Source organism: Rhinolophus sinicus, linkage group LG01, assembly GCF_036562045.2.
Source record: "Rhinolophus sinicus isolate RSC01 linkage group LG01, ASM3656204v1, whole genome shotgun sequence".
Lineage (NCBI taxonomy): Eukaryota > Metazoa > Chordata > Mammalia > Chiroptera > Rhinolophidae > Rhinolophus > Rhinolophus sinicus.
Genome location: NC_133751.1, coordinates 29,729,603 through 29,743,432, shown reverse-complemented (window position 1 = coordinate 29,743,432; position 13,830 = coordinate 29,729,603). Strand labels below are relative to the sequence as shown.

Here is a 13,830-nt window from a genome sequence, read left to right as displayed (position 1 = left end):
GCACCAATTTGCAATCCCACCGATAGGACACGAGGGTTCTCCTTTTCTCCACATTCTTGCCAACACTTGTTGTTTTTTGATTTATTGATGATAGCCATTTTGACAGGTATGAGAATGTGGTTTTTATTTGCATTTCTCTGATGATTAGTGATGTTGAGCATTTTTTCACATGTATATTAGCCATCTGTATGTCCTCTTTGGAGAAATGTCTATTCAGGAACTCTGCCCATTTTTTAATTGGATTTTTTTTTGGTGTTGAGTTGTGTGTTTTTTATTTTTATTTTTTAAAATAAATTTTGGATATTAACCTTTTATCAGATGTATCATTGGCAAAAATCTTTTTGTTTTGTTGATGGTTTACTTTGCTGTGAAAAAATTTTTTGGTTGATATAGTCCCATTTGTTTATTTTTTCTTTAGTTTCCCTTGTCTGAGGAGATGTATCAGTAAAAGTATTACTAAAGGTAATGTCTGAGAGTTATAGTTTCTTCAGGAGTTTTATGATTTTGGGTCTTACATTTATTCTTAATTCCATTTTGAGTTTATTCTTGTATATAGTGTCAGAAGGTGATCCGGTTTCATTTTTTTGCATGTATCTGTCCAGTTTTCCCCACACCATTTATTAAATAGACTGTCTTTACCCCAAAGTAAATTCTTGCTTCCTTTGTTGTAGATTAAATGACCATACTGGCATGGATTTATTTCTGAACTCTCTATTTTGTTCCATTGATCTATGTGTCTGTTTTTATGCCTGTGCCATGCTGTTTTGATACTATGGCCTTGTTCTATAGTTTGATAGCAGGTAGCATGATACCTCCAGCTTTGTTCTTTTTTTCTCAGGATTGCTGTGGCTACTTGGGGTCTTTTAGGATTATTTGTTCTAGTTCTGTGAAAAATGCCATTGGTATTTTGACAGAGATTGCATTGAATCTATATATTGCTTTGGGTAGTATGGATATTTTAACTATATTAAGTCTTCCTATCCTTGAGCATGGTATATGTTTCCATTTATTTATATCTTCTTTAATTTCTCTCTTTAATGTCTTATAATTTTCTTTTACTTCCTTGGTTAAATTTTTTTCTAGGTCTTTTATCATTTTTAGATGCAGTTGTAAATGGGACTGTTTTCTTAATTTCTCTGAGAGTTTGTTATTGGTGTATAAAAATGCATCCAATTTGTGGACATTAATTTTTTATCCTGCTACTTTACTGAATTCATTTATTAGTTCTAATTGTTCTTTTTTTGTTGTTGTTGGACGCTTTGGGGTTCTCTATATATAGTATCATGTCATCTGCAAATGGTGACAGTTTTACGTCTTCTTTTCCAATTTGGATGCCTTTTCTTTTTCTCGTCTATTCCTGTGCCTAGGACTTCCAGTACTATGTTGACTAGTAAGTGGACATCCTGTCTTATTCGTGATCTTAAGGAGAATGCTTTTAGTTTTCCCCCATTATGATTACATAGAAGTATACTACATTTATTGCTATGGAAAGATATTCACAATGTACTGTTAAGACAGGAAGTTAAAAAGGTATCTATTAGGAAGACGCTAATGTTTAAATAGAAAATATATGTGCATTACAAAATCGAAATATATATTTACCACCATATAAACTAGGTTTCTCTGGATATAGCTGGAATCCACACACCATAAAAGCAACCTTTTCAGTACGTGAATTGGTGAAGACATCTGAGATTGACTCAGGACTCAATGTTATTACTTGTTTTACATTGCGTTTAACATTTTCCTGTTAATTTATTGCATAAGAGCTGAAAACCTGAATGTACTGGCAACATACAATATGGCAAGGCTCAAAAATTTTAAGCATAGTGAAGAGAAGGAAGCTGTGATGAGTGTGTCTTGAGATACAGCTGAATAAAGTTTCTTAAAAAAGGAAAAAGGACCACTGAAGTTTATGTTTTCTGATTCTAAGGGGTTAAGAAGGTGAAATAGGAAGTTGGTGGAGAAATTGAATTGGAAATCAGGAATTTTGTCCAACAATCATCATCTCTAGGCAATAATTTCATAAAATGGAAAAGCGCAGCAGGGTGGGGGTGGTGGTGGTAAGAAGAACAGCAGGGAGCTTGTCCTAATGAGTCCTAAGTTCCCAGCAGCTCTCATAGGGTTACTTCTCACAGAGAATTCTAAATGACCAGAAGCCCCTCTTCCCACGCTCAGCCCAGTCCTCGGGCAGGGCCAGGGCTCCAGATTCTGTACGCAGCAGGAAAGGACCGCTGGGCCCGGACCTTGTCCACTGGAACGCGTGCGCCCTTAAGGTGGGTGGAAACTTCTCTGAGCAGGGAACCTGTGAGGTAACAATGGAAGACGCTGCGCTTTGAAGTCCATGGTTCTATGTGAACATCAGTCCTACGAATCTTTCTTGTAGGATTCGTTGGCCGCCGCTTGGTTCCGCCTCTCTCGGGGCCATTGGCGCCACTCCGTTTCCTGAGGTGGGACCCCCACCCGAGGCCGCAGCTACCAGACCCGCCCCGACACACCGAAGCGCCACCTTTACCTCGCCTTGAGAGCTTTCGAGAAACAGCCCGCGCTTAGTGCGCAGGCGCAGAAAGCCGGTCGTGGGCCGGGAGCCGACTTCGCGATCACGCCCCCTCCGTGATCCGCAGGCGCCGTAGGCTGTTTACTTTCGAACAGCAGCCCCGCGCTCTTTCCCATTGGCGAATGCTACCCAGTTGAATGTTGCCGGGAGACTGCGCCTGCGTCATGAGGCTCTGTGAAGCCCCGCCCCGTCGAGGCACCTGAAGTTCCTCGGGGGGGAGGAGGGCGGGGAAACCAAGCTACTTTCGGCGTCCGCTTGGAGGCCGGCGATCTCTGTTTCGGTCTGTGAAGTTGCCTGGTTCTCTCCCTCCGCGTGGTGAGTCTAAGGGTCTTCTCTTCCGGTCCGGGAAGTCGACCCTGGATCCCCCTTCTTTTCTTGTAGCAGAGGCTGGTGTATTGAGTGCGTTTGAAGGGAAGTGGAGGGGCTTGATGATGGAGAGAGTGGGCTTGGGTCCTGCATCTATTCCCTGTTGTCCGGATGGGGAGTTTGGGGAACCTCGTTTTCTTCCGTCCAGTGTGGAATTACATTTCTGTGAGGGGGAAGACCCTCTTTGTTGGTGAGGGTGAGAGGAGTGCGACTCCGCTGAGCTGGTCTGCATCGCGGGGTTTTAGGGCGGAGGGCACCGAGGCGGTGGAGGCACATTAGGGAGGCCCGGCAGAATTTTCATGAACCTTAGAGAAAGGGAAGGGGAAGAGTAGTGCTATTTTGAGCCCTTTCTCTGTGAGAGGTTCTTTGAGGACTTAAGGGGGGGGGGTAATTGTGCCCATTTTACAGATGTGAAACACTAGTTGTGACATGCATTGGGTAAAACTGACCCAGGGTCCCACAACATTTAAATGGCAGAATTGAAAGATGAACAGACGTTTTGATAGGAAAAATGTAAATCAATATTTGTAGTTTTAAGCTGGTAACATCTTTAAGTGCCATGGATGCTTTTTCCAGTTAACTTTAAACAGTCTAAAATTACCATTAATGTTTGCTGTGTCATCACCATTGTTGATATTTTTGAGAGCTCAAAAGATACTTGACAGTGTAAAAGAGGCCTTTTGAGATAATTTGGTCATAAAACTGTTGGGACTTTCAAGGTACAAATGAAACATCTCCTAATGCTCCAATAACTGTTGATATGTGTCACTACTTTTCTGTTAATAAAAACACAATGAGGCATAGGGAATGTAAACATCAAAGAGTGAAATAACTATTCCCGTGATGTCCTATTTAATATATTTTTTGAGGGTGTGCATTCTAAAACATTAAGATAAAATTATTTTAATTTTAGAATAAGAATAAAAGAATCTGAAAAAGTTGGAGAAGATAAACAACAAAGTAGGTAAGCTCTGGAGGATCAAGTGAATAAGAAAGAAATTTTCATTAAACTTTTACTCTCTGGTTAAATTGCATTAATAGTTTCTTTTTTAATTTGGGCAAACAGGTTGATGTCAAAATGCAGGAAAGTAGTACAAAGAGGCAGAATTAAAATCAAATCTCACCATAGAATTTTTTTTTTTTAATTTGAAAGTTATGGCTATCCTTCATTGTTTTTGTACACTTACATGTACAAAAGTAGGTTTACAATCTTGCCCTATGTATATAACATACACAGTTGTAGTATTTCTAAAGTAAGTCTTGAATTGCATGAAATGTGCTTTTTATCAGTTATGGCAACAAAGATGTGAGCCCCAATCTGGGTGGTAGCATCTCTTGAATTTTCCCAGACTCGTAGCTGACTTATGGTGTAAGTCCTTAGAGCAAGTCATCTAACTCTATAATGTGGTAAATATAATTTCTATTCAGAGGTTGTAAAATGTAATGAATGTTTTATAACCATTCATGTTTGGAGATGAAAGGCAATAACACATTAGTGAATTAAAACTTAAAAAATAATTTACACAGTAGAATAGGTAATGATATTTTTGGTACTGCTTAATTCTCCATCATGTTATCAGTGCTGACCATCCATAATAGGCTGGTTAGACATTGTGGAGACTCCATAGGAAATCAGCCAGCCCTCTGGAGAAAGACTGCGTAAAAAGTTTAGAAATTCAGAAGTAAAAAGAGAAGGCAGCATATGTTGAAATAAGTTATCAGTTTTTACTTGGGCTGTTAGTACTCACTGGAGGAAAATAACATTTTAAATGCGTTCCTTTTATCTTATTCTTTGGCTTTGTAAAATTATAAAATAATACAAGTTGATTCTAAAATTAATTTGGCAAAGAAGAGGCTGGATAATGGCAAGAAACTTAAAAAATTGTAGAGTTGTGCAACTATCACCACCATCTATCTCCAGAACTTTTTCATCTTCCCAAGCTGAAGCTGTGTCCCCACTAAACAATAACTGTCCATTCCCTCCTCCTTCTAGCTCCTGGCAACCACTATTTCACTTTCTGCCATTGTGGACGCCTCATTGATTTTTGTTATGTGCATTTTTCACGTCTGGTGTGACTTACAGTTTTTCTCCATTTACCTAATTGAATAATTTTCTGTTACTGAATTAAGTTTACATTTCTGAAAAGAACCTTATTTGGTCATTGTGTCGTATTTTTTAAATGTACTCTGGATTTATTTTTGTTAATATTGTGTTCAGGATTTTACATTGGTATCCGCTTTTGAAAGTATTTTTGCTTTGTGTTGTCTTTGTTAGGTTATGGAATCATGTTATACTATCTTCAAAACAACTTGCAAACTTTATATCTTTATATTCTGGAATAGCTGAACAAGAAGTTGTTTCTTGACCATTTGAAAGACCTCAACCAGGGAAGATTTCCCCCTCGCCCCCTTTTTTTCAGAGTAGCTCTTTTCCAACCCGGAAATTTCTCTCATGGTTTGCTTTATCTTCTCACGTCATCTTTGGTATTTGAACTGATATAGATAATAATTCATTTCTTACGGATTTTCAGATCTAGTAGCTTAGAGTTATGTCAGAAATTCTCTATAATTTTGATTTTTTCTCTATTTGGTTTATTTCCTTTTGTCAATGCTAACTGTACATTTGTTGTTCCTTTCTTTCCCCTCTTGATTTAGATAGGTTGACAATTAAGTTCGCGAACTTGCCACCGTGCACTTACATTGGCAGCACTGTACAAACAGCTCGGTAAGGTTTCATAACCTTGGTATATAAGTGTCTCACAGCTGTGTTCCTATGGATGTGTGGTGGTATCTTGATGAGTGGCTTACATTATTGTTGTTGCGTGTTTATATGTGCCATCGCGAGAATGTCTGAGCTTCAGTTAGAGCAGGGGTGTCCAAACTGCGGCCTGCGATCCATTGTTAATTGGCCCACAGCAAATTCCAAAAATATATGTAGTTTACTTAAATAAACCAGGTGAGGCAATATGTACTTTACCTCGAGTGAGTGGCCCAGCTGTTTGTGTATTTTACCGCATATGGCCCTTGGTGAAAACCGTTAAAAAGAGTTTGGACACCCCTGAATTAGAGCAACAAACAAACATTAAATTTCTTGTTAAACGTGGCAAGATTGGAAGTGAAATCAGGGACATATTAGTCCAAGTTTATGGGGTTAATGCCATATTAGTCCAAGTTATGGGGTTAATGCCATGAAGAAAACAGCAGTGTACAAATGAATTCAATGTTTTTCTGAGGGGAGAGAGTGTGTCACTGATGAAGAGAGGTCCGGGCGGCCAGTAACGAGCAGAACTGACAAAAACATTGCAAAAATTCGTTGAATTGTGCGTCAAAATTGTCAGCTGACTGTGAAAAGCCTAGCAGACCAAGTAAGCATCGACAGAGAAACAGTTAGGAAAATCTTAACTGAAAATCTTGGCGTGAGAGGGGTGTGTGCAAAAATGGTCCCAAAGGAGCTCACCAATGAACAAAAGCAAAGGAGATTTGAAGTTTGCCAAGACCTTTTGGAGAGGCAAGGTGATGTTTTGGGCTGTGTTGTCACTGGTGAGGAAACATGGGTGTACCAATACGGCCCTGAAACAAAGCGTCAAAGTGCACAATGGAAGTCAGCCAGTTCTCCACGACCAAAAATTCTGTCAGTCCAAATCAAGAGTCAAAACGATGTTGCTAACTTTTTTCGATATCAGAGGGATTATTCATTATGAATTTATACCAACTGGACAAACAGTTAACCAGGTTCACTATTTGGAAGTGCTGAAAAGTGGTGGTAGTGGTGGTGGTAGTGGTGGTGGTGTGTTCATTTTTGAGAACATTCATGTCAAATTTATTTTTCTGAGTATAGAATTTTAGGTTGGAAGCCATTTTTTTCCTGAGAATTTTGAAGGCATTGCTATATGGCTTCTAGTGTCCAGTGTTCTTATATACATACAGCATAGCTAAATCTAAGATAGTCACCCTAGAAAATATACATAGCTAGTTTTTTGTTCCTTGTCTCCCTCTCAAGAGTGTAGGGTGGTTATGGAAAGTTTCTGGTACATAAAATTTAATACTAGTTTCTGGAACTAGCCTCTAAGCTCGATAACCATCTATATCTTCTGTTTCTCAGGCAGCAACCAGAAAGTTCCTGACCTTATAATTATTTTCAACCAGGCTTGCTTCTGTTAACCAGTATCTGACTTCCTATGAATTTGTTACCTAAATTAGTTTTTAATAAATCAGCAAGAAGAGGGTATAGTCCAGGAGTAGAATTTGATTTCTGTATTTTCAAGTTATCCACAAATTTCTGATTGAATTTTATTAAAAATTTCACATACTGTGAAACTTTTAAGACCATGTTTGCTTCAATCTTTATATGAGCTCAGGAGATAATTTCTTTACAGTATTGTTGTGAATGTCCTCATTCTAAAGAAAGAGCTTTTGGGGTCCCTTAATTAGGGCTCTCAGGGAAAATGTTTGGCTTTGACAAGTATCCACTGCTCAAATTTTATTCGTTTGCTAAGTGCTATTCAGTTTATTCCTTCATTATGAATTCTGACATCACTGAAATACTCTGAGAAACATGTTTGCTTTTCTTGGGTGGTTTTTGCATGATTTCAGCTCTCTGTAGGTGTAGGGTAAAGTCATAAAGTCCTCCCAGCATGCATTCACTTGAATTTATATGCAATGACTGTCATCTTCTGTACTCTTGCTCAATTACGTTAGTTTCCTGGAATGTTCATCGAAGCTTAGTCTGTATGTGACACTTCCTGGCTTATTAGGGTTCTGAATATTGGTCAGTTTGAATGGAGTATATTTTCTGATGGACTCTCCTGTTATATAGCTTTTTCCTAGAAAGTAGAGATTTTGCTATTTTAAATGAACCAAAAAACTAAGATCTGACATTTTATTAACATTGGTCTCTTAAGAGGCAGCGTTTACCAATCAATTGTGAGTGAATGCCGGCTATGTGTCCTGTCTTGTGCTGAGACACAATTCCTGCCCTGGTTGTAGGCTCATATTCTAATGTATAGAAAAATATTACAAAATTCTTTTAAATAAAATCTAGTTAAGTGCAGAGATGAACGGCACCTAACCTGGGGAGGAGGAAGGGCCCAAATTGAGATTTGAATCATGAATAAGATTTTGGTTTCAAAAATGGTGAAGGTAAGGAGCATAGAACTAAAAAAGTTTAAAGAGGTTTTTATGTTTATTAAAAGTACAATTAGTTATTTGTAGACATTTTCTCAAACTTTTAATCTTTTTATAGAGGAAGACTTTCTTTCATAAGCTAATGTTTTACATGAATGGCACTTGGGGTTTTTTTGTTTTGCTTTTCATGGTTCTTTAAACAATGGTGTAGCTTCATTTTCTCTATCAGGGCTAAGAAACTCCTGAGGACTGTGGCTTGCATTGATAGGTACAAAGGAGGTTATAAAAGGTGGTAGGGTACAAAACAGTCAGGTGTCTGTTTTTGGAAATGTCAGTAATAGCTTGCCAAGAGGTCAAGTTAGTTCTGTCAGGGACGGTCTCGGAACTATTGCTGGGCTTCTTTCATTAAAGAAAGATGACTCAAGGTGTTCTTTACTGCTCATGCTTTTGTGGTCCATAATTCAGTTGTCATGATCAACACTTCATCTTTCAAACTGACTTTTATTGCCAGGACCAATTCAAAAATGTTTTTTCCTTCTAAATTTTCAAATTAAAATGATTACTTTAGAATATTACACTGTGCTGATAGTGGTCTTCAAACACACTGGTAGTCCAGTGCAGTAAGCTGAGAAATTTATAGTTACAGTTGCTGAAAAAATTTACTGTCTTGCTTTGGAAACTGACAGTTAAGTATGCGAACTTGTTGCAACGATGTTGCTAACCTTTTTTTGATATCAGAGGCATTGTTCGTTATGAATTTGTACCATCTGGACAAGCAGTTAACCAAGTTTACTATTTGGAAGTGCTGAAAAGGATGCATGTAAAAGTTAGATGAAAATGACCTGAACTTTTCACCAACAATTCATGGCTCTTGCATCACGACAATGCACCAGCTCACAAGGCATTATCTGTGAGGGAGTTTTAGCCATTAAACACATGACTGTATTGGAACCCCCTCCCTACTCACCTGATCTGGCCCCCAATGGCTTCTTTCTTTACCTGAAGATAAAGGAAATACTGAAAGGAAGACATTTTGATAACATTCAGGAGGACATCAAGGGTAATACGACAACAGTTCTTATGGCCATTCCAGAAAAAGTTCCAAAGTTGCTTTGAAGGGTGGACTAGGCGCTGGCATTGGTGCATAGCTTCCCAAGGGGAGTACTTTGAAGGTGACCATAGTGATATTCAGCAATGAGGTAAGTAGCTCTTTTTCTAGGATGAGTTCACGAACTTAACGTTGTATGGTTGAGCCAACTGGGAGCATGAAGTCTTTTGAATTAAAGAATATAATTTTGCTAAGCCCAATTTATTTTAGCATTTTAGAATGTAAAAAGTTGCACAGAATAGTTATAATTAAGTAAACTTCAATAGAACGCTGAATTTTAGTCTTCATTATATAGGAACAAATGTAAATAACTGTCCTTTGAAGCATTTTATTACAAATTAATTAGAATTGTTTTGTTCAGCATGATTTTTGTCCCAAAGTAATAAGATCTTAAAGATAATCAATCATTCAATATTATACTGGGGATGCCAAAAAAATATATACACATGACTTGTATTCATCTTTTGTTATTGGTGTAAACTGAGTATCACAAATTTTTTTTTGCCTCCGTACCCCCCCCCCCCACCCTACCACTCTCCTGTTTCTTAAGCCATTGTTTCTCAGTCTAGTTGTAGGGTGCAGCTCCCTGGCCCATGCTGGTATTATGAGCCTTGTGCTCCCCCCCAGCTGAGTCAGTTGTTCGCTGGTCATTGGTCAGCGCTCACAGCATCTCATGGCAGCTCTTGTTGGCTACTGGCCAGCGCGGCCGCTGGCCGCTCACGGCAGCCCACACTGACCTCCGGCTGTTCACAGCAGCCCAGCTCCAGGGAGAGCAGTTGTTCACAATCTTAGCTGTAGAGGACGCAGCTTGCTGGCCCATGTGGGAATTGAACCTGGGGCCTTCGGGCGTTAGAAGCCCAGCGCTCCAACCACCTGGGCCACTGGGACGCCTGAGTATTACAATTTTAATACAGTGTTTTCCTTTCTTAAAATATGTATACATTTTTTTGGCACTATCAAGAATTAAATTACTAAGAAGTTACATTTAAAAAGTCTTAGTAAATACCTCAGTTATCTTCTTTTAAACGACAAGCACAGTATATATTAACAGTTTGGAGGTTAACAGCTAAAACTTTACATATATGCAGGTATCTTTGCTACATGTAGACTTATAATACTTTTTTCTCTTTCTAGGAAATGCACAATTTTGAGGACGAGTTAACATGTCCCATTTGTTACAGTATATTTGAAGACCCTCGTGTATTACCATGCTCTCATACATTTTGCAGAAACTGCTTGGAAAATGTTCTTCAGGCATCTGGTAACTTTTATATATGGAGACCTTTACGAATTCCACTCAAGTGCCCTAATTGCAGAAGTATTATTGAAATTGCTCCATCTGGTATTGAATCTTTACCTGTTAACTTTGCATTAAGGGCTATTATTGAAAAGTACCAGCAAGAAGACCATCCGGATATCGTCACTTGCCCTGAACATTATAGGCAACCATTAAATGTTTACTGTCTACTGGATAAAAAATTAGTTTGTGGTCATTGCCTTACCATAGGTCAACATCATGGTCATCCTATAGATGATCTTCAAAGTGCCTATCTGAAAGAAAAGGACACGCCTCAGAAATTGCTTGAACAGTTAACTGACACACACTGGACAGGTCTTACTCATCTTACTGAAAAGCTAGAAGCACAAAAATCTCATTTGGAGAAAATGGTCCAAAGTGACAAGGAAGTTGTTCTCCAGTATTTTAAGGAGCTTAGTGATACATTAGAACAGAAGAAAAAAGTTTTCCTAACTGCTCTCTGTGATGTGGGCAATCTGATTAATCAAGAATATACTCCACAAATTGAAAGAATGAAAGAAATGAGAGAGCAGCAGTTTGAATTAATGACATTGACAACATCTTTACAAGAAGAGTCTCCACTTAAATTTCTTGAAAAACTCGATGATGTCCGCCAGCATGTGCAGATCTTGAGACAAATACGACTCCCTGAGGTCCAACCTGTTGAAATCTATCCTCGAGTAAGCCAAGTATTGAAAGAAGATTGGAATAGAACAGAAATTGGACAAATTAAGAAACTTCTCATTCCTGAAATGAAAATTTCTTCAAAAAGGATGCCACGTTCCTGGCCGGATGATGAAAAGGAAGCTGAACTTTGTAGGATTCTAAACATTGCTACAGTTTTACTAATTTTTGTGATACTGATGTTGATCCTCTTTTTTAACCAAAACATAATAACCTTTCTAAATGAAATCACTTCAGTGTGTTTCTCTGAAATCCCTCTATCTGTTTACCAAAGTTTATCTAACAATCTGCATGACTTAAAGAATATACTATGTCACACTTTGCATTTACTAAAGGAATTCATGTGGAAAATAGTTTCTCATTGAAAATTCAAATCTAAATCATTTAAATAGGCTTATTCTGTATAGAGATTAAGAACCATTGCTAAATGGAGAAATAGGGGTAGCATGGATAAATAAAATAGCAAACTAAACTATTAGAATTGCAGCAAATATGTAGAAATATTTTAAACCTGTCAACTTCTGTTGGATAGAAATGTGTCAGTTAGAAATGAGACAAAATGTGTCTAGTTTTCAGCCTGAAAACTAGAATACAATCTAGTAATTATTTGATTTGAGTATTAACACATTATCCCATTTTTATTGGCTTGAGAGATTTACTTAATATTGTTATGACATTTAAACATTCTTGTACCAATATGTTTTTTAGCGTTAATATACTGTAGTAGTTGCCAGAATCCTGCAAGTGCCCATGCCTTTATTTTTGATGTGGCTTGGATATTTTGAATGGGCAACTAAGGATGTTGAGGTTTTAAAATCAAGCAGCAAAGTCTAAATTTAATGATAAAGCGTTGTTGAAAGATGTTTTTGATCAAACATACCTGATCCAGACATTAATGGGTTTCAGATTTAAGAGCCCTAAAATGTTTTACCAATATACATTCCTAATAAAGCTATTGCTATTGGAAATCTTAAGTGTTGTTAGGGAACAAACAGTGACATTTTCTAATACTTATATTCTGTGGTTTGTGTAATTTTAGGATTTAACTTTTGTGTAGTTTTTAGTTGTCAGATAAATCAGTTCTTTGATAAAAACTCTAAAACATGTTACTAGAACAAAATATATATTCCATCCACATCAAGCTTGGATAGCATCACATTAATTGTAATTGTCTTAAATTTTCAGCCAAACATTCCCTTATGCTATTGCTAAAGTACCAATGTGCTAATCTTACTCAATTTTGCTTAAAAGGGAGCCTTAGCACTAAGAGGACTGGATGCATTAGGTCCATTTATGACCGGAATCAGAACATAACCAGCACAGTTAACTATTGTGTGGGCAAAGATCATTTGAAGGGTGTGATGGAGGTGAGGGAGATAGATATTCAGCAACTGAAATAGAAATAGAAATAAGTATTAACTTTAGACTGAAGTTGCAATGAGTTAATTATTTAAAAGTATTAGTCACAACACAAAAACACCATGTACTTTTAAATACATGTAAATATTAATAAGCACTGAAATGTGCTTATTATTAATAAATATATGTTGGCTATTATGTGTCAAGCACTTAATCTCAATTTCTGAAGTAGGTAGGAACCCCCACTTTGCAGATGAAAAAACAGACACAAAAGTCATTAGTCCAAGGCCACATAGCTAGTATATAGGAGACCCCTGAGATTCAGAGTTTATGGTGTCATGCTAAAGCATGGTGTCAAGATTAAGTAAGCCAAGATTTTTATTAAATTGGGGCTTCTAATCTAAATTTAAGCATTATAGCTAAAAAGTGAAGCATAAACCTATCAACATTTTCGGTTTGATATGACTTTTGTAAATTTGCCAGTTTTTAGTAGACAAAACTTTATTTCTTGATGACTTTTATGTAGTATGCATGAATATAGTCAAGTACAGACATACCCAGGTTTATTGCACTTTGCAGAATATTGTGTTTGTGTTTTTTTTAAACAAATTGAAGGTTCGTGGCAACCCTATCTGTGCCAAAGATTACAACTTCCTGAAGGCTCAGATGATGGTTAGCATTTTTTAGCAATAAACTTTTTAAAATTAGGTTTGTACATTTTTTTTAAGATATAATGCTATTGCACAGTTAGTAGGCTGCAATATGTGTAACATAAACATACCTTTATATACACTAGGAAACCAAAAACTTTGTGTGACTAGCTTTATTGTGGTGGTCTGGAACCACACCCACAGTATCTCCAAGGTACGCCTGTATACGAATAACTGATTCTTAAACATGCCGTTCTCTTTTGTATTTTTACCACGAGGATGAGATTGTAAAATTTAAAGTATATAATCCTGAACTACTTCTAGTTTTATGTATAACAAGCATATTTTAATAAACTTATTTTGATATTTTATTTACATTGAATGGCTTAATAAGGTGCTCAAACTCAGGAGTGGTAGCTTTGCAATTTACAAACCATGAATGGAGATATAGATATAGATATAGCTATAGATATATAGATATATAATAGTTGACATTCAGTATTATTTAATATTTCAGGTGTACAGTGCAGTGCTTAGGCATTTATATAATCTGTGAAGTGTTCCCCTTGATCGTTACCCATCTGACACCCTACATGATCTCTACAACATTAAGGATTATATTCCCCATACTGTATTTCACATCCCTGTGACTGGTTTGTGACTACCAATTTGTACTTTCTAATCC

The 13,830-nt window shown here is 37.3% G+C and overlaps 1 protein-coding gene across 14 annotated transcripts; it reads left to right on the top strand.

Moving 5' to 3' along the window:
- The first annotated feature begins 2,672 nt into the window (after positions 1-2,672).
- On the top strand, positions 2,673-13,520 carry TRIM59 (tripartite motif containing 59). Of its 14 annotated transcripts, none has more exons than XM_074327173.1 (5): positions 2,674-2,872; positions 3,837-3,883; positions 5,579-5,648; positions 9,053-9,246; positions 10,290-13,520. In XM_074327173.1, exon 5 carries the CDS (start codon positions 10,293-10,295, stop codon positions 11,499-11,501), a length of 1,209 nt encoding a protein of 402 aa, XP_074183274.1. In that variant the 5' UTR covers positions 2,674-2,872; positions 3,837-3,883; positions 5,579-5,648; positions 9,053-9,246; positions 10,290-10,292; the 3' UTR covers positions 11,502-13,520. The 14 variants fall into 14 exon arrangements, with proteins under 14 accessions (XP_019587607.1, XP_074183274.1, XP_074183251.1 ...); XM_074327150.1 differs by having other exon boundaries at positions 8,786-9,246; XM_074327176.1 differs by having other exon boundaries at positions 3,837-3,887; positions 5,583-5,648.
- The last annotated feature ends 310 nt before the right edge of the window (positions 13,521-13,830 follow it).

Coding starts and splice junctions, on each gene's coding strand:
- TRIM59 (XM_019732048.2), top strand. CDS start 10,293: ATGCACAATTTTGAGGACGAGTTAACATGTCCCATTTGTTACAGTATA.